General features: G+C 47.5%; 1 protein-coding gene across 5 annotated transcripts; it reads left to right on the top strand.

Annotated features, from left to right (window-relative positions):
- The first annotated feature begins 123 nt into the window (after positions 1 to 123).
- On the top strand, positions 124 to 15,792 carry cep131 (centrosomal protein 131). 5 transcript variants are annotated; one of them, XM_034570174.1, is made up of 30 exons: positions 148 to 295; positions 2,449 to 2,645; positions 2,822 to 2,916; positions 4,403 to 4,514; positions 4,826 to 4,953; positions 5,343 to 5,447; positions 5,636 to 5,815; positions 5,899 to 6,010; positions 6,114 to 6,230; positions 6,541 to 6,736; positions 6,879 to 6,973; positions 7,057 to 7,185; positions 7,320 to 7,509; positions 7,622 to 7,716; positions 7,820 to 7,999; positions 8,111 to 8,302; positions 8,444 to 8,581; positions 8,709 to 8,834; positions 8,921 to 9,037; positions 9,271 to 9,300; positions 9,953 to 10,055; positions 11,997 to 12,198; positions 12,608 to 12,715; positions 13,268 to 13,385; positions 13,472 to 13,546; positions 14,013 to 14,155; positions 14,276 to 14,453; positions 14,543 to 14,739; positions 15,336 to 15,396; positions 15,499 to 15,792. In XM_034570174.1, exons 2-30 carry the CDS (start codon positions 2,460 to 2,462, stop codon positions 15,568 to 15,570), a joined length of 3,780 nt encoding a protein of 1,259 aa, XP_034426065.1. In that variant the 5' UTR covers positions 148 to 295; positions 2,449 to 2,459; the 3' UTR covers positions 15,571 to 15,792. The 5 variants fall into 5 exon arrangements, with proteins under 5 accessions (XP_034426068.1, XP_034426065.1, XP_034426067.1 ...); XM_034570176.1 differs by having other exon boundaries at positions 149 to 295; positions 7,063 to 7,185; XM_034570175.1 differs by having other exon boundaries at positions 149 to 295; positions 7,060 to 7,185.
- Positions 15,793 to 20,255: the final 4,463 nt, after the last annotated feature.

Below are 20,255 nucleotides of genomic sequence, written 5' to 3'. Positions count from 1 at the left end.
CAGATCATCTCGACCAATCGGAAGCAGGAACGCAGGGACGGACTTCTTCACTCCGCCAATGGCAGGCGACGGGGGGCGGGGCCGAGTGTGTTTTCGCCACATGATGATCCGCGTTATCACGGATCGTCAGTTTGAGTCCAGCGACAGAACCGAGCAGAGTCAGAGAACTAACCCGGACCAACCCGGACTAGTTGAACTAACGGAAGCAGCGGAAGCAGCGGGCAGCACCCGGGGGCTGGAGGTGACGCCTCAGAGGAGACGAGCTGATCCGCGATGCTGCCGCTCGGCTTCTGAAGTGAGTTCCGTTCGTCCCATCAGCTGTTGTGTTGTTTACCGGACAAACTGGACTTGATTCATTTGAGGACCTGGACGTGTCTCTAACAGCAGCTCGCGTTAGTCCGGGGACCCCCAGCGGAGTTCAGGGGCTGAGCCGGGGCCGGGATTCGACCCCTCATCGGGACGGAGTCCCAGTCGCGTGTTACGTCAGGAGTCATGTTTGAGACTCGTGTGTCTGAATGAACGTGTGTTTACATTCAGCTGCAGTGTAGTGACCGTGTTAGCTGCCGTGCTGTCCGCGGTACACACAGCTAGCTAGCTAGCAGGTGTTGCATGCTAGCGTAGCTCATCAGAGCTGCGTGTGTTTCCACTGCTTTTCCTGCAGGTAACGGTATTTACTTCACCTGTGGCCATTCACAGGCTTGTTCACTGTGCTGTGGGGTTAGCTAACAGGGCTAGCAGGGCTAGCAGGGCTAACAGTAGTGATAGATGGTTGTTTCCAGGAGCTGTGAACCTTGTGTTTGTGTTTTTACACCTTAGCAACAGCGACTGAGCTGTGGTTGGTTACCTCACAGCCTCAGCAACACTAACCAGGCTCACCAGCTTCACCAGTGACTCACATGGTTACCAGTCAGCTGGTAAAGCACAGGGAAGTGTAAGTGATGCCAGATGAGATATTAGATCCTTTATTAGTCCTCCTGTGTGCAAATACACTGTGTTACAGCTTTCAAGAGGAAATATTAAAATACAAACTCAGTAGAGGTTATAAACCAGTTGAAAAATACAATATAAACACAAGTAACTACACAATACAATATACACAATACTCAGTGGAACAGTGTTGTATATCGTCACCCTCTTAAACTAATGGCCCAAGTCATTTTTTCAGGTTTTTCAGAAAACAAAAAAATTAACCAAATATTGAATATATGATATTTATTGATACTTTCACTCAAAAAGGTTATGACAATAGATGACTATTGACATACTAATAACAATGTCTGTCAAGTATGTAACACAAGAGGAATAAATGACTTAGGCAAATTTTTGAACATGCCTTTGTGACTTAAGCAATTTTAAACCTTCAACTCTGTCAACAATAAAGCATAACTAACAAACTAACTAGACATAATGCTGAGGAGGCCTGTGCATCTCCTCACTTCTCCCTCCAGCTCTTCCTGGCTGGGTTCTTGACTGATGCCTATTAATGTGGCAAATTGTCAAAGAAGTGATGACACTCGACGGGCATGACGTGTTTCATTGACTGGAGGTCCTGGAACCTTCTCTCCTTGATTGGCAGAGCACATGGAAACGTTGTTATCCATGCTATCGGCTCGTTTGGCACCTGAACCCTCTGTGGCAGTGCTTCCCACGCAGAGTCCTCCGAGAAGGACAGCTTGAAATGGACCTTCACTGCTAAACTAGGTATTTCTGTGTTATTAGTACCCCCATATTTCCTTGCAAGCTCAGAGAATGCATTCGCCACACGTGCATTGCGGTTCTGATAAACGCAACCGTCGCTCCACACTTTGATCTTGAGTTCTGGATGGTCTTTGATCACACTTTCAAAGTACTCATCACAGGGTGGGGTATAGTCTGGATCGCTTATGCCATCATCATTATCAGATCATGGTGTGGATGTGTCTGCTTGGCATCTTCAACAACATCAACGGGAGTGTTTGAGGTATTGTCTGCTCCATCTGAATCAGAGTCTTGGCCTGGTACCTGCTGCTTCATCTCTTCAACGACGGTCTCACGGTCATTTTCAGTGGATGAGGCCTGATCGCTGTCAGAATTGTCAAGTGCATCTCCTACAAATTTGCACAGTCACAAATGTGTGATCATTCTGAAAAACATTCATTGCCTTGTGGTCACTTGTATTAAGCTACATCAGGGATTCCCTAGGGGTGCACAAGCTGCCTCGAGACACAACAGGCATACTATAATACCGGTCAAATGATGTTATGATTACTAATATTATGTTCGAGTGAGATTTTTATTAAATAAAAACACCTCTATTGAAATCTGTTTATCATTATATATTAGTGAGTGGTTCACATGGAGATGAAACTGTCAGTCTGGAGAAAGTGGCCGTTATTCCCTCTGTTGCTGTGGTTGAACCCTCTGAATCTCCATTTTGTCTGACATCCATCCTATTGTCCTCTACTCCAGGTTTTCAAAGGATGCATAAAACACGCAGCCCCTCATCCATCCCGACAGGTGTCTCCAGAGATGCTTTGGACCTCAGCTTGTCGGGCTCCCAGCTCTCAGTGTCCAAGAGACCCAGCAGTGCGTCGCCTGGGAAGTGCTTCTCTCGCTCTGTGTCGGTCTCTGTGGCTGGTGAACGCAGAGGAAAACGCAACACCCTGGTGAGTCAGCGTGCACTGCCACATGTGTGCTCCTGTGCTGGCTGCAGATCGTCTCTGAGTGTTTAGATAATCCATTCAAGATGCAGGAATGAGAGAAATCAGCACTGTCTTCTCAGTCTTAGTTTTTCCATGATAGGAAGAGTAAAAATCTTCTAACAAGCTTTTTAAATCCACAGAGTGATGTCAGCTTCGGTAGCTCCCGCTCCATCAAGAACCTGAGGCGCTCCAACAGCACCACGCAGGTCAATCAGCAGGCCAACATCAGTCTCAGGTATGAACACATAACACAGTAACCAGCTCACCACAAGGGTTGTATTGACAATCAATATCTCCTCTTATTTCTTTGGGTCAAACCCTTTTCCTCATTCCTTATCACTGACATTGACACCACATCTTCAGTCCCAGCCAAACCCTGCTCCTAAGCTTCAGTTAAATCACCAGATGACCTTTACAGCAGCATGCGTGTCTCTGAAATATGAAGGTCATGTTTTTGGAAATGACAGAAAAGAATGTGCGCATCTTAGGTAATCTGTGTCAGACAGTCCGAGGCGGTGCTCGTGTTACCAGGACAAACCTTTGTTGTAAACGGAGCCTTTTAAACCAGGCTGCTGCTCGTCAGTGAGCAACAGCTGGCAGCCCTGAAGCTGCAGCAGGTCAGACAATGAGAGTTGTGGCGCGCCAGCTTCTGCTTGATAAAGAGTGAGGGAAGCTGGGCGCCTGTTGCTAGGGTCGTGGGGTGCAGGCACTTGCTTTGTCCCAGGTTAGAGGGGGAGGGCCCAGGACCTCTGGGTCAGGTTACCCCCCTCCACCAGGAGCCAGTGAAAGGAGAAGTGTGCACGCTCTGGTTCTATTGTCCGGCAGCTGCCGCCATTACCCCCCCCCCCCCCCGCCCTCTCTGCCTCTCAGGAAGCAGTGCAGAGGGGTTTTAAATTTAAAGACATTCTGAATACCCCCAATCCCCCCCCCCCAGTGTCAGAGACTTTAGGGCTGGCGTTGGGGGTCACTCACCACTGCCTCCTCCCCTCCCCGTGCATCTCTCTCTTGCAAAGCATAAGTAGAGGAATGTGCTGCCTGAATAGTGTTGTCAGATTGCTTTTCATTGGGCCAGCTGGCTTGACCCCCCCCCCCCGAATACTCACACACAGATACTCACCCACAATACCCAGACAGAAACACCCTGCACAGCGCAGGAGGCTGCAGCACAGATAGCAACAGAGGCCAGGCAGGAGGTCACCCTACATCTGTGCCTCGTGATGGAGGCGCTGGAGTGTCAGGCTGTTGGAAAGATGAATGACAGGCCATCGAGATCAACATATGGGTGCACGCATTCACATGGAATCCACAGCAGAGTTCTCCCTGACAGACCAGTCAGCTGCTGTAGTGAATTCCAGTGCCTGGGGGGAGATGAGACCGGTTTCTGCAGCTGTCATTACAACATTTAATCACAAAAGCTGCAACTAACCACTTCGACTCGAGGTCCCTGCTCTGTGTTGAGATGTTTAATTGTGTGTCGTGCTCTGCTAAGCCCTTGTTGTGTGAAACTGAGCCCTGAACATGCTGCTCCCCCCCTTATAAGGACACATTGGAAATTATTTTCTTAGCCCACATATACCACTTTTTCTTTTCAGATTTCACCCTCCTCTTGTATCAATGGTTCGGAGATTTCTGTTTCCACCAGTGATCATTTGATTTACTAGTAAACAGCGTAGTTCAGTATAACAGGGTCCTAACCTGTGGTTGGCTTGTTTGCTCCTCAGTCAGGAACAGAGCGGGGACTACTTGGCCCTGTTTGACAGCCGCTCGGATGGACGCAAGAAACTGTCCAGCTTCAGCAAGGCGTCTCCAGACAGAACCACATGGAACATCCTGGTACTTGAATCAACTACATTTCTTATTTTGTCATTTATATATATGCTGGCTATCATATTAAACTGTGTGGATAAGATAAGAAGAAGATAACAGACAAAATTATTTCTTTAAATCAGTTAATCTGCAGTTTTCTTTCACTTCTATTGTCCGACAAAATTTTTTTTCAAATGTTTTGACATAGAAATCAAAATCCTCACGTCCGAGAAGCTGCGACCAGCCTTCATTTTGTATTTTTGCTTTAAAAAATCGAATCGAACCGCCGACCTCCTGAAGCCTCATTGTGCATTAACTCTACGTTTCATATCTTAAAGGACGACCAGCCCAGAGCTTTTCCTGTGCACTTGAGTCCTCGTAGCACCGGCAGCGTGGACTCTCCCATCAGCCTGAAGAAGAGAGAGCCTGGCATTGCTCTGGCCGCCACCTTCACCGCCAACAACAGGTGGGCAGCGTCTTTGACACAAGAGGGACAAGTCCAAAACCAGCACAGTAACTACCCGCACTGCTGCATTCTGGACTTCTGCCTGCTTCTCGTGTTTCATACCTGTGGATCACGGCAGCTGATACCGCCTTCAGGAATTCCACCCACACACTGGGATATTTTTTTCACGTAAATGTCAGAAAACCGTGTGCGCTGACTTTGTAATATGATAAGAACTTGTGTCACAGCACGTACAGTGTCGGTTACTGTAATGCCTTGAGGGGGGTGAGGTGAGAGAAGATGGCAGTGGCATTCTCAATACTTAAAAGTGATACCAGCACATGAGGGACTTCCATGAGTTTGTAAATCGTCTCCTGCAGGGTGTCATTGTGCCTTTCTGTTTTTCCCAGGAGCAACAAGGGAGCTGTGGGGAATTCTGTCACCACCATCTTGCACAACAACTATTCTGAGAAACCACTCACGCCAAAGAGCTCCAACCAGAAGCCGTCCTTTAAGTATGTTGTGCACTCAGCATAATCGGATGCCTGTCGTGGTTTTAGAGATTTTTTATTAATAGGGCCAAGCCAAATGTACGATGTTGGCCATCACGAAAAAAAACTCTGCTGCTGCATTCATGAGAAGGTTCTTCTGCTTACGATCAGTTGGTTATTTATCTCATCTGATTTTGTACGTTTTCTCTCAGTAACATCCTGAAAGCCACAGCAAATGATGAAGTGTCACTGGAGAACGGCTCCCTCACCAAGTCCCAGAAGAATTTCTCCTCAACATCTTTAAGTTCCAACAACAGATCTCCGGTGTTGGCCCTCCACGGCAGCCCCGTCCTGCTGCGGAGGAAGGAGGTCACCGAGGAGGAGGCTGAAAGGTGATGTTCTTAATGAGTTGTCACTGTTTATGTTCTTTGTTTTATTGTTCTGTGACTCACGGCCGTCCTCTGTGTATTTGAAGGTTTATTCAGCAGGTGAACCAGGCAGCAGTCACCATCCAGCGCTGGTACAGAGCCAAGAGACGACACACAAACCAGGCAGCGCTCAAACGCATCCTTGCTGGTAAAAGAAAGGTATCCATCTGTCCTCCGGCTGCTGCACTCCTTACCTTTCATTCCGCACAGTCTCAACTGGGTTTATCTCAGTATTAACAAGACCTGTTTGTTCTCCTCGTAGGAGTGGGAGGAGAGAACGGAGGACGACAGTCGCCTGGAGCAGCCGCAGAAACGGGACGAAGACAGGAAACGGATTCGTGAAGAGAAAGCTCGTCTGGCCCGTCTCGCTGCCATCCAGGTGCCCACCTCTGATTTACTGAAGACATATTTTCAAAACTGATGCAATAGAGACGAGATGGCCACAGTTTTTAGTCCTCAGTCTGTGTCAAGCCCCAAAACAACGGGCTGCACACTTCCCATAATGCAGCTCAGGAGGTTTTTGTTCGACCCTTATTGGTTGGATAACATCTCTGAAATTGTCATGTTAGATAAAAGATTCTAGTCCAAGTGCTGATTCTCCAGTGGTAATCAAATACATGTGGAACTTTTTGGACGTACTTTATGGTCTATAACACTGTCCCCTGTCTCTCCCTGGTGGTGTGGTACAGGAACTGCAGCAGAAACGGGCCCAGCGGGTCACAGAGGTGCAGCATGCGGCCGAGCTGGAGCTTGAAAACCAGAGGCCGACCAGTGGGGTTGGGAGGAAGAAACCTCCCAAGATTACTCTGACCAATAAAAGTCCAGCGGCCTCGCCGAGCAACAACAGCCCCGTGTCGCCCACAGTTGTCAAAGCCAAAAATACAGGTGTGTTCTTCTCTGGGTGCTTTGGACTTCACACTGTACAGCATCACCTGTGTTTAAATATCCATGATCATGTTATTACATCTTTAAATTATTAAAAAATCTGTTGTTTCTGACGGGTCTCCTGATGGTTATGATTCCACAGACTCCAATTTGAACATTGTGGCCGACGTAGGTGAACTGAGCTTCAGAGCCATTTCTCCTGCTCTGTCCAATCCCAGAGGCTCTCAGTGTTCCCAGGTAAACAACTCTTTAATCCTAATGCTTCACATCACAATCTGTAGCATCCTCCTGATATTAAAAAGTCCTCCTTTCTCTTGTAGGAGCAGGAGGACAGAGCAGAGGAGGATATTTGTCTGGAGCAGCCGCACCAGGAGAACGACAGGAAACTGATCCGTAAAGAGAAAGCTCGTCTGGCCCGTCTCGCCGCCGTGCAGGTGATCACGGCTGATGTACGTACTTTGCAGTAAACTGTAACTCAGGGTTCAATGATTGTTTCTAAAGTAAATCAATCACATCTCACTGAGTTTGGTTCGCAACACTTTTGTGATGTGTTGTAATGTCTCCCTCTGGTGGTGTGGTGCAGGAGCTGCCACAGAAAAGAACCCAGCGAGTGGCAGAGGTGCCTCGCGCAGCTGAAGTGGAAAGCATGAAGCCGGTTGGTGTGGTTGGACGCAGGAAGCCGCAAAAGATTATCCAGACCAACAGAAGTCCAGCCTCGCCGAGCAACAACAACAGCCCGATGTCACCAACAGACATCAAAACCAAGAACACAGGTCGGAACGCCGTGAGCTAAACGCCCAAAACATCTTCATGTGCAGTTAAAGTTACTTAAAAAAAAATGTGAGAGAATCCTGTAATAAACGTTCTGGTCAAATGTTTCCATAGACACCAATTTGAATGTGGGGACTGACATAGCGGAGCTCAGCTTCAGAGCCATTTCCCCATCGTTCTCCAATCGCAGAGGTTCTCAGTGTTCCCAGGTACGTTATTATAAACTGAAATGATCAAAGTTACTCACCACTAATTAAATCAGTTTTTCCTTTTGGTCCTATGTTAAACGTATGTGTGACGTCGTTACTCTAGGAGGCTCTGCAGAGGTCTGTGAGTGTGGAGGAGCAGCGTCAGGGAGCTTTGTCCAGCAGAGCTCAGTCTAAAACTACGCTCAACGAGCTGCTGGACACTCTGAAGCTGCTGGAGGACGAGCCAGAGAGGCTGTCCGAGCCCAAGTGCTACCGCAAGGAGAAGTACGCCTGGATAGATGAGGTCAGTGTCAATGTTCTTAGGTATGAAGAGCTTGTCTTCAGTCTGAGGGTTTTCATCTCCTAATAAATCAGCAATAAACAAACCTGCACTCTTACTGTCTCTCATCTAAAGGACGGAGACTCCAACTCTCTGACCACTGACAACCTGGAGCGCCACAGGCAGCTGAGCCACCACCCCGCACTGCCAGACGGGGGCGCCCTGCTCTCTGAGGCCAAGCTGCAGAGCATCATGAGCTTCCTCGACGAGATGGAGAAGTCTGAGCAGGAGAGACCTCGCTCGGTCACCTCAGGATCACACAGAGAGGTCAGGGTCTGCAGCAACACAGCGACTCTTCATTCCTTTGGTTTATCAGTGGGACCCCATCCCAGTGACATATATTTGCCATATATAAATTTAAATAACCCATCAATAAAAAACGTGCTGACTCTATCTGTGTGTTCTCAGGCTGTGTTGTCTGAGGAGGAGCTGGTCGGCGTCGAGCAGGCGTCGGCCACCGCCGCCGAAGTCACCGGCTCCATGATGAGAATCAAGCTGGAGCTGGAGGAGAAGAAACGCACCGTGAACATGCTGCAGGCCGCGCTGGTGAGGAGCTACACACACCTCGCACTGAATTTAAACCGAGAGAGTGATTCTTGATCCCGGTATTTTCCTGTAAGTGACGACCCTTTGAGTGGAGGTTTGTTTATCGTCTCTGTGTTGTGTGCGTCAGGCCCAGCAGAGGGAGCTGACGCTGAGGCATGTGAATGAGACAGAGAAGGAGCTGAACAGGAACCTCCATCTCCAGAAGGAACAATCTGAGTCCACCATCCAGAGACACCTCACTTTCATTGATCAGGTGCGAACAGTGGAATCTCAGCTGTAACCTGTCTCCTGACTCTCGCTTCATCTTCCTCTGACTGTGGTTTGTAATCTGCTCGTCAGCTGATCAACGATAAGAAGTCCCTGAGTGAGCGCTGTGAGGGAGTGGTGGGAGAGCTGAAGCTGGTGGATCAGAAATACACCAAGCAGATTGCACAGATGCAGGAGCAGCATGAGATGGTGAGATGGAGGATGACACCAGTGATTTAATGTTTCCCTGAAGACTCAGGAATCAACATCTTTTTATCTCCCACTGCAAACAGCTCCTGCCGCTCCGCCTCTGCTTTGCTTTGTGTGTCTTGCTTTCTTGCCGTGTTGCCTTTTGTTTAACTGTCTATTCTCTGTTTTTCTCTTCCTCTTCTTCGCTGTCTTCCTCTGTCCCCGTCGGTTTGTCTGTATTTTCCTGGCTTTAGGTTTGGCAAATTCTGGGTCCCTTGTGCGAGGTAACTTTGTTTTATTTTCCTCTAACCCGTTCACCCATTGACTTGATCATCTCTCTCATTCCACCACTCCTTTCTTCATTTCATTTATCCCACACAACATCTCTCGGACAGTGTGTCTGCATGTGAGTCCCCTCCAGTCTTTTCTCATCTCTAGGTTTAGATATACAGCTTTCAGTGTTTTATCTTATTCTGTAAATTGTCTTGTCTTCCTCTTGTTTCCTTTGTGGTGTTTCTCAATTTGACCTTCTAACAAACTCAACTTACCCTTGAATTTGTCATTGTTATGATGTGAAAGCTGAATCTGGGACGACATCCGATCTATGTAAATAAATCTCTGCTCCTACTTTTCACCATCACTGTTCCTCTATTTTCTGTAACTTAGAAACCAACTGCAGAGTAGATGTACTACTTCCTGTTTGTACCACACGACCTGTGTGCATGAAAGGTCACATGCTATGTGTTTCCAGCTGTGTTAGCGTGGATGTGGTTTGTGTTATGATGTAAACATTTAATCTGAGATCTACAAACCACCTCTCTTGCTTTAAATGATATAAATGCTGGTGTATTAGTTCTCCTCATGACTTCACTTCACTGTGACACCACCCCACCACTATAACTTACCCCCCCCCCCACACCCTTCCTCCCTCTACAGGAGATCAAGAAGTTAAAGGACCTAATGAGCGCCACGGAGAAAATACGGCGGGAGAAATGGATCGACGAGAAAACCAGGAAGATTAAAGAGATCACTGTGAAAGGTAGTGAAGCCTCCGAGTGGAAATCTGGGATGTAAACATCTTTTGTTTTTAAAAATCCAAAAAGGTTAAAATCTTTTTTAAGGGCATTTTCCTGTGAGCACTTTTATTTCCAACAGAATTCTCCAACATACGTCAGTGACTCAGCATCATTCTATCCCCTCATTGTGGAACAGTTTTCTGAAAACCACTCCCTGAAACTCAATGCGTTTATTGTTACTGTGATGACCTGATACCATCAAATGTCCCAGTCAGTTGTCAGGAAGCGCTGATGACATTTTTGTACTGTCACAGCTCTCGAGATAAAGAATTGATTGTATTTCTCTACAGCTCTGTGACCAGCTCCAGGGTGTTTATGTCTTAAACCAAAGTTTAGATGTAACTAAGCGGTCGGAGGTTACGAACCAACGCCAGGCGGAAAGTGGAGCGCTGGTAGGCAGTGTCTAGAAAGAGCGATAGGATGTGTAGGAACCTTAAAGGGCAAACAAGTGAAGAGAGATGTGATGGCATGTTTGAGGTCGGAGGCAGATGATTACAGAGTGGCTTAGAAAGTTTCTGAATGTTAGAAAGAAAGAGGAGGAGAGGAGGGAAGAAGGAATGCGAATAGAAAATGTTTATAGGATTAGGAAAGCAGAGCTGGGACAGAGCGGGTGGTAGGAGGGTTCGAGGGGGCAGCAGGCATGTGACCAGAGCTGTGTCAGAAGCCAGATGGGTTGAGGCTGGGCAGATTCAGAGGCCTGTGACAGAACATAGTCTTGTATCTATACTGTTCATATTCCATATCTATTTCTTACTGTACATATCTTATTTATTTACATATTCCACTTTTCATATGCACATACTCTGCACTTTTACTGCTTTTTTTTTTGCACTCCTTGTTAGATGCTAAACTGCATTTCGTTGTCTCAGTACTTGTACTCTGTGCAATGACAATAAAGTTGAATCTGAAACCAGAGAACCTCTAAACCTGGAAGTAAAGCCTGGTATTGAGGTGCAACACGATGTGAAGGACCTTGTTCTGATGTGACTCTAAAAGCCTTTAGGTAACACCTGGTATCACAATCTATTTATTCTCTTGTCTCTATTTATTTCCCCCTCATTTTCCTGTGAGCATGTTTATTTCCAACAGAGTCCTCCAACACACGTCAGTGATTCAGCATCATTCTATCCCCTCGTTGTGGTTTTACATTTGTCCCTTTTAGGATGAACATGAACCTAAAAGATGAAAGCTGCACCATGTTCATTATTTGTATGAAAGTGTAGTTAATTTGAACTCTGGGTTAGTTACTGAACTCAGTATATACACGTCACCTATGATTCTCTACTGAGCCTTTGTTCTTCTTGTGCAACTCCCTGAGACTCACTGGGTGTATTGTTACTGTGATGAGCTGATAACATCAAATGTCCCAGTCAGTTGTCATGAAGCGCCGATAACGTGTTTGTACATTCACAGCTCTCGAGATAAAGAACTGTTTTCATTTCTTTACTGAGGACACGACCTCTGACACGACCTTCGCAGATTCAAATGTTTTAGTTTCTTGGCAGAGCTGATAAACTGTCACGGTGAGACTTTATAAGTACGCCATTTTTTTTAGATGGTTTAATTATAGTACGTTGGGTTTTTTCTGACATGACAAGTTGTCCGAGCCACAATGTAAAGGTTCATATGAAGTGTAATAATGTGATGCAGCAACATGGGTAACGCAGGGGACACTATACCAAATATTTCAGAAGACATGTCAGAAATGTTTGTATTTCTTTACTGAGTCATCGATTAGCTGTATTTACTCTCGTTCTCACCAATATGTGGACCAAAAATAAAAACTGCCTTACAGGAATCTGACTCATGAAAATACAAATTTATCATTTAAAAAAAAAAAACTACTTTTTGGATTAGGTTTTATCCTGTGAGCTGTAAACACTTCTCCTCTCCTCTGCTCACAGGTCTGGAGCCGGAGATCCAGAAGCTGATCTCCAAACACAAACAGGAGCTGAAGAAGCTGCGGGCGCTCCACGAGGCGGAGCTGCTGCAGGCGGACGACCGGGTGGCCCAGCGCTACGTCCGCCAGTGTGAAGAGCTCCGCGTACAGCTGGAGAAGGAGAAGGAGGAGCAGTGTCAGAGAGAGAGGGAGCTCGCCAAGCAGAGGTGGGAGATGGCTACTGGAGATGGCAGCTTATAACTGGCTGTATGAATAAAACCTTCATCACATCCAACCACACATTCTGACTGTCGGTCTGAAGCTGCATGAAACACAGGAAGCTGGAGAGTCGATTCAAAATGAAACATCCCATAGACAAAGCAGCCTTTGTTGAGCTTAATGTTTTAAGACCTGAGTGACATGGTCTTCAATCTTCTGTTGATTCAACATTCTTCTTCAAGCAATGAAATCAGGAAAGAGAAAGACAGACGCAGAAACAACCAGAGAGAGACTTTTCATTTCAGGTCACATGAGGAGAAACACGGTCCAGCAGAGTTAATGAGTCCAGCACATGAAAGGCTGTTAGCGGGTATTCGTTAATGAGTCCCTTGTGTGTGTGATGTCTGTTTGTGTCAGGTATGAGAAGCAGCTTCAGGAGGAGGAGCTGTCCCTCCAGCAGCAGAGGAGGCGTCTCTACAAGGAGGTGTCCGACGAGAAAGAGAGGTTGGCCCAGCTGTCTGCTCGGTGAGGTCAAAGGTCATCCATCTCTCTCTCTCTCTCTCTCTCTCTCTCTGTCTCTCTGTGTCTCTCTCTCTCTCTGTGTCTCTCTCTCTGTAATGAGAACCTGAAGAAACAAAGCAAACAAGATCTCACAGAAACTGGTTTATTATGAATTCTGCTCAGAACTGATCTTTTTAAATTTTGAAAATATGTCTCCCCTGCAATCCTGCAGGAAATATAACAAACACTTTTTAATTTTTAAAGTAAATAAAATCAGCATGAGCCAGTGTTAACTGAAGGTAAAACATTGGAATATATACAATTTATGTATATATTCAGAACCATAAATGCAGTATTTAATAATATTTTTCCCTGTCAAACTTGCTGATTGTGACTGCCTGTCTCAGTCTGCAAAACTTAGTAAATAACAGTGGACTGAATATATCCTGTTTCTGGATGTTTTCACGTTCCAAAGAGTCCTGAGTGAATCAGCTGTATTTTACAGATGAGTTACAGTATGTTGATAAGTGTTGTGGTTCTCAATTTTCAAAGCTCTTCTTTGTGTTTGTCTCGCAGGCAGCGAGTGGAGCTGGAGGATCTGAAGCGGCAGCTGGAGGAGAACAGTTCTCTGGCTGCACGGGCGCTCAGAGAAGAGCTGGAAAAAACCAGACAGGAGCAGGAGAGGAGGCACCAGGTGATGAGTGTGGACTGAGCAGAGTAACATGAACTTCAGGCAGTTATCAGGTCTGCAGCACATTAACGGAGTGTTTGTGTGAACAGGTGGAGATGAAGGCATTACAAGAACGACTGGGCATCGAGAGGCAAACCTGGGAAGGAAACTACAAGAGAAAAGAGGTTTGTTGATGCACTGGCATGAGTCTGTGCAGCCTGTCCAAACCTCTTCTGATGCAACTCAGTGGCTCCTCTTGTGTTCACAGTCACGTGAGTCCAACCATGTGAATGTGAAGTAGTGCGCTCATAGGGCCCTGTAGGCATCTGGCTGGTTTATTCATTCTTGTGTCAGGGGAGAGGTTTCAAATACAAGCGGTGAAATTGGCAGAGTAAAAACAACGGAGCTGAGCTTTGCTGACAAAAATGGTCTTTTTCCATTTCATGTTGGGACTTCAGTACATTTCCAGCTTTGTGGAGTGAGAGCGACTTGTGTCCTGCAACTCTCCACTTGAATGATGGAAACTGTGGTGGTGTAGATCAGATCCACTGAGGAAGAACGGAGTCGCTTCTACTGCACAGATGTTGGTTGATAAGTAAAGAATTAAATCTTCCTCCAGAACCGCCGTCAAGTGTATTTGTGTGTCTATAGGAGGCGTGGCTTCTGAGCCGTGAGCGCGAGCTCAAAGACGCGCTGCGACGAGAACGCGACAAAGAGATTGAACTCGCCATCTGCACGCTGGAGGACGAAACGACCAAGGACAAGGAGGAGTGTGAGAGGGCAGCTGACAACAGGCGAGTGTGTATAAAGAATACTTTCCACGTACTCTGTCAATTCCCGATGTCCCATGCTTCTTTTTCTGTTTGCAAGTCCTGTCTGTGTGTGAATAAAGGCTCTTTGCTCTGTGTCCTCAGGGTGAAGCGTTTGAGGGAGAAATACGAGGCTGAGCTCAGGGAGCTGGCGCGCTCGGAGAGGACGGCTGTGGAGAAACAACAAGAGCTGAGGAGGCAGCAGATAGTCACGGAGGAAGAGCTGATCAGACTTCAGGCCATGCTCGGACAGAAAGAACAGGAGATGGAGGACATCACACAGGTAAAGAGAAAATCCCTGTCATTTGTAAATGGAAACATTTAAATACAAAACAGATTCAGACTTGGAATTTATCTGACTCGTCTCTCCAGACCAGGGACAAGCTGTCAGACGAGCGCCGCAGCCTGGCAGAGGTGATAAGGCAGGAGTTTGCTGACAGGCTGGTGATGACGGAGGAGGAGAACCGCCGGATGAAAGTTGAAGTGTCAGAGGTCAGGGCCAGGCAGCGGCTGGAGGTGGAGAGGGTGACCAGGGAGAAGGAGGAGGAGCTGGCTGAAGTCCATCAACGGTAAGATGAAGGGCGAGAAGATCATGACTCTAAAAATAGGGTTTATTTAAAGTTTTAAACCACCAATAACTGAGTAATCAGTGAATCAGCATCGGCAGACAATGTGAAGTCTTCTGTGTGAGGAAGAAAAGACGTCCCCACACTTTTCAGACGTATTGTTGGTCAACTGGCTCCTTACAGTCTTCTGTCTGAGGTGTGAACAGGAATGTTGGCACCCAATTTAAAGACACAGTTCAACATGAATAACAGGTGGAAACTTAAGCTCTCCGCTCTCTGCCACTTTCTAAGAGAATGAGTTGAATGGAGCTGTGGAGGAATCCTGAAAAGGACCTGATTTATATCTACACGGAATTAAATGTGGCTCTAAAAGCTTGTGTTGTACGTGGCAAAAAGGAGGAGGAGCAGCAACATGTGAAATAAAGGATTTCTCTTCTTGGAGCGACAACGAGGTGGAACCGTTACTGACGGTATCACCGCTGGTCTGTGGCCGATTTTACCTGCGGGTAAACTCCGTAGCCAATCTACGGACTTCACCCACAGGTCATGTCTGAAAACGGCCTATAACATAATTAACGCCTTTTCTCATGATTTTCCAGAGTGAAGTCGGCCATCTTGAGGAAGGAAGACACGGTCAGTAATCTTCGGAAGCAGCACGAGGTGAGAGGCTGAATTCTTTCTGTCACAAGATCTCTGATACGAAAACACAGCGACGGAGTGATGATTGACAGCTTCTATAAATATCACCCACTCCTCTGATAGGCTGCTCTGAAGAGGGCGGATCACCTGGAGGCCCTGTGGGAACAGCAGAGGAAGCAGCTGCTGGAGAAGTGACTGACAGGCGGACCAGGCTTTTACCCGTGTGGTCGTCTCCCCTCCGCTCTCTGCTCCAACCACTGTGTCGCCCCTGCCTGATGTTTTTTTGTTTTTGCCTGCAAGACTGAACCTGTGGAACTTCAGAGGGTTGAACAAGTGACTGAACCTTGTCCTACCTCATGTGAAAACTACAAAACGGGGAAATGCTCTGGGCCTCACTGTACAGGCCCCCCCCCTAACCCCCCCTATGGAATTCGAATTCCATAGCCCAGGTGGAACCAAACAAAAACACTGCAGATGGATGGCCTCCTCATTCTTCTTCTTCTTCCCTGACTGCTGCATTTTCTTACTGACTGAACTCCCCCCCCCCCACCCCCTCTGGCTGCGGTCGGTGGGAGCAGGAACGCCTCCATGTTCCCCACAGAGCTGCCACGGAGAACAGTTCCAGATGTTTCTGAAACCAGCCCAGGCCTGCACCGGTGTGGGGGGGGGTCGCTCGGCTGAGGGGACCATGGACTCACATAGTGTCAGCATCACAGCTACACTATGAACTAATGCCTGGAACAAGTCAAGCCCCCCCCCCCCCCCCCGCCTTCATGTAACTAAGAGGTCGGAGGTTACGAACCAACGCCAGGCGGAAAGTGGAGCGCTGGTAGGCAGTGTCTAGAAAGAGCGATAGGATGTGTAGGAACCTTAAAGGGCAAACAAGTGAAGAGAGATGTGATGGCATGTTTGAGGTCGGAGGCAGATGATTACAGAGTGGCTTAGAAAGTTTCTGAATGTTAGAAAGAAAGAGGAGGAGAGGAGGGAAGAAGGAATGCGAATAGAAAATGTTTATAGGATTAGGAAAGCAGAGCTGGGACAGAGCGGGTGGTAGGAGGGTTCGAGGGGGCAGCAGGCATGTGACCAGAGCTGTGTCAGAAGCATTACATTACATTACATTACATTACATTACATTGAGCTGATGCTTTTATCCAAAGCGACTCACAATAAGTGCATTCAACCATGAGGGAACAAAACCAGAACAACAAGAATCCAGAAAGTACAATTTCCTCAAAAAAGCCAAACTACAAAGTGCTATGAGGAAGTGACATGTAAGTGCTACTGAATTGTTAGTTTAAACTTTTATTCAAGGTGTAGTCGGAAGAGGTGTGTTTTTAGTTTGCGGCGGAAGATGTGTGGACTTTCTGTCCTGATGTCCATGTGGAGCTCGTTCCACCGTTTAGGAGCCAGGACAGGAAACAGTCGTGATGTTGATGAGTGACAGCTGTCCCTCGCAGTGAGGGAGCAACGAGCCGATTGGCCGAAGCAGAGCGGAGTGAACGGGCCGGGGTGTAACGTTTGACCATGTCCTGGATGTAGACTGGACCCGATCCGTTCACAGCACGGTACGCAAGTACTAATGTTTTGAAACGGATGCGGGCAGCCACTGGTAACCAGTGAAGGGAGCGCAGATTCAGAGGCCTGCGACAGAACACATCCAACTCAACACGGAGACTCACACACATAGAAAGTAGCTGTAATCCTCTCAGGAGCTGACACGTCCCTGAACATGCAGCTCTTTCCTGTTTCCTCACCTGGACACTGAATGAAGATTTGTGAAGCTCCTCTCACAGACACACAAAGTCTTTGTGGATAAGATTTCAGTTCCAAAAGGTCCAAAGCTTGAGTGAGTGAGGGCTGAAACCAGAGAACCTCTAAACCTGGAAGTAAAGCCTGGTATTGAGGTGCAACACGATGTGAAGGACCTTGTTCTGATGTGACTCTAAAAGCCTTTAGGTAACACCTGGTATCACAATCTATTTATTCTCTTGTCTCTATTTATTTCCCCCTCATTTTCCTGTGAGCATGTTTATTTCCAACAGAGTCCTCCAACACACGTCAGTGATTCAGCATCATTCTATCCCCTCGTTGTGGTTTTACATTTGTCCCTTTTAGGATGAACATGAACCTAAAAGATGAAAGCTGCACCATGTTCATTATTTGTATGAAAGTGTAGTTAATTTGAACTCTGGGTTAGTTACTGAACTCAGTATATACACGTCACCTATGATTCTCTACTGAGCCTTTGTTCTTCTTGTGCAACTCCCTGAGACTCACTGTGTGTATTGTTACTGTGATGAGCTGATTCCATCAAATGTCCCAGTCAGTTGTCATGAAGCGCCGATGACGTGTTTGTACATTCACAGCTCTCGAGATAAAGAACTGTTTTCATTTCTTTACTGAGGACACGACCTCTGACACGACCTTCGCAGATTCAAATGTTTTAGTTTCTTGGCAGAGCTGATAAACTGTCACGGTGAGACTTTATAAGTACGCCATTTTTTTTAGATGGTTTAATTATAGTACGTTGGGTTTTTTCTGACATGACAAGTTGTCCGAGCCACAATGTAAAGGTTCATATGAAGTGTAATAATGTGATGCAGGGGACACTATACCAAATATTTCAGAAGACAGATGTGGTCGCTCCATGTCGCACGTCTCTGTGGGGGGCCTCTTCTCTGAGATCCACTGGGAGTCATGGGCCCCTCGGTTCGGAGGGTTCGAGGCCCTGAGGCCCTGAAGCTGCTGCTGCTGGCGAGGAGAGTTGGCATTCCTCACGCATGCCGTCCTAGTGCCAGTAAGCGTGTGCGCGCGCGTGTGTGTGTGCGTGTGCCACCATTCCCCCCCCTTTTGTTGACCTGAGATGAACCTTGTTTTTTCGGATACACACATGAACAAAGTTCCTGCATCTTTTACAGTTTTGTGTTTTTTGTCATTTGTACATTTTGTATTCGAACCATTCCATCGTCTGGGCTGTTTTCTGTTCTCTCGTCACGTGCCCCCCCCCTGTTGTTTTGTTTAGTCCAGTTTTTATTGTTTTCTATGGTGACGCTCGAAACCTGTGAAGGTGACGCTGACTGAAAAGAGAATAAAGAGCAAAGCTTGTTTTGAAGACTTGTTCCTCTTTCTGTTCGCTGTGGACAAAACAGACAATTGTTTACTTGTGTCCGCCCCCCCCCCCCCCTCCCATCACCCCTCGCTCCCTCACGTCGTAACTCACGGGTCCGAGACGAGGGGGCCGATGAGGAGGGGGCCGATGAGGAGGTGTCCTGAATCACTGAGGAGTTGAAGTTATGAGCCGAAGTGCTGGTTTGGAGCTGATTTACTCAACTGTTGAAATGAGTTTAATCTGTGACTGATCTGAAGTGCTCCCTGTAAACCAGCTGCCGTCATGGAGACGAGGTAACTCCACCTCGGGGAGGGTTCAGCTCAAACATCTGGAATAATGTCCGGAGCTGACCCACTTCTCCCCCCCCCCCCCCCTGCAGCGAGCTCACTTCCTCTGGACCCTGGAGCAACTGGTGGTGCGTACTAAAACGTGTCTCCCCTTTCAGCGGGTTTCCTTTCGCTTTCACAGAGGAAGCCGGAGAGGAAACACAGACTAGTGACTTGGCTCTGGGGGGGGGGGGGGGGGGATGGATGGATGGATGGACGGATGGACGGACGGATGGATGGCTCCTCTTGGCGTGAAGTCCAGGCTGCGTGTCGGTGCTCGCCGCCCGACAGTCGGTGCGTGTTTCTCCCTCGGCTGTCCTGTCTGTCATTATCGTGATTCAGGGTCTCCGCACATTGTGAGCATAGCAGAGATCCGGAGAGCTGCCTGCTCATGTCTAATTTTACTGCCGCCTGGAGTGGCTCTCTTTCTCTCTCTCTGTACGTGTGTGTGTGTGTGGGGGGGGGGGGTGTCTCTCTCTCTCTCCCTCCCTCTGTCTGTGTCTCTCTGTCTCCCCCCCCCACCCCATGCTCTGGAGTCGAGGGGGTTGACCAATTGCCAGCAGCTGTTGCTCATTTCTCAATAGTCCCTCCTATACAGTACTGAGGCAGGGCAGTCACTCCACTCTGGAAGAGCAGCAGCAGCAGGCTTCTCCTGAACTTCACAGGAATAGCAGTCCATCACGAAGGGACGAGCGAGGCCACCGAGGATCCTCTTCTGGTGAGGGGACACTGAGTTGTTTGAATTCGTTTGTGTTCTCGTGTGGTTTGTGAGGACAGGTTTACTCCTGTTACATGAGGTCAGGGACAGAGGCTGGAGAAAGTGTTCAGACTACAGGAGGGGATTGAGTCGTGGTTTGCCACCGCCGCCTGATGCTTGTGAGTTTTCTCTCCACACACTCACATTTAGCTGTGGGTCTTGTTCCAGGATATTTAATCACCCCTGTATGAATTTGTGTTGTCTTTGTCATGTGTCTTGTCGGAGACGGCTGAGTTTATCACTGGATCTCTGCAACAAGACATTTTTTCCACTCCTTCTCTCCAAGAAGAACCAACTCTCACAAAGCCCCAGGAAACCGATCCCTCACACTGATCATGTTTTTAGTTCACGCAGTTTCATTCAGTGATTCCTCCCGAGGACCGACGGGGTTGATGGAAGCTCCAGACTTGAGTTAAGAGAAGTTCAGAGAGCAGATTTCAGCTCCCGGCCTCAGGCTCTGTTTATTACACTACTTACAAAGAGGTGAGACGTGGAGAGGGGGGGTGCTCAGAGTGTATGTTAATGTTCTCCGGGGCTCCGAACTTCTGCTCGACCTCCACAGGGAGGTGGAAAAGGCGGTTTCCTGTAAGATAGCCTGAGTGGCTTCCTGCGTTTGTTGTCGAGCACCGGCTACAGATGACTTTGAGTTTTCAGTGTGACTACTTTACATTCAGTTGAGTCTACTTTG

Source organism: Hippoglossus hippoglossus, chromosome 19 (genome assembly GCF_009819705.1).
Source record: "Hippoglossus hippoglossus isolate fHipHip1 chromosome 19, fHipHip1.pri, whole genome shotgun sequence".
Taxonomy (NCBI): Eukaryota; Metazoa; Chordata; class Actinopteri; order Pleuronectiformes; family Pleuronectidae; genus Hippoglossus; species Hippoglossus hippoglossus.
The sequence above is the reverse complement of the archived record's forward strand: the minus strand, read 5'-3'. Positions and strand labels throughout refer to the sequence as shown.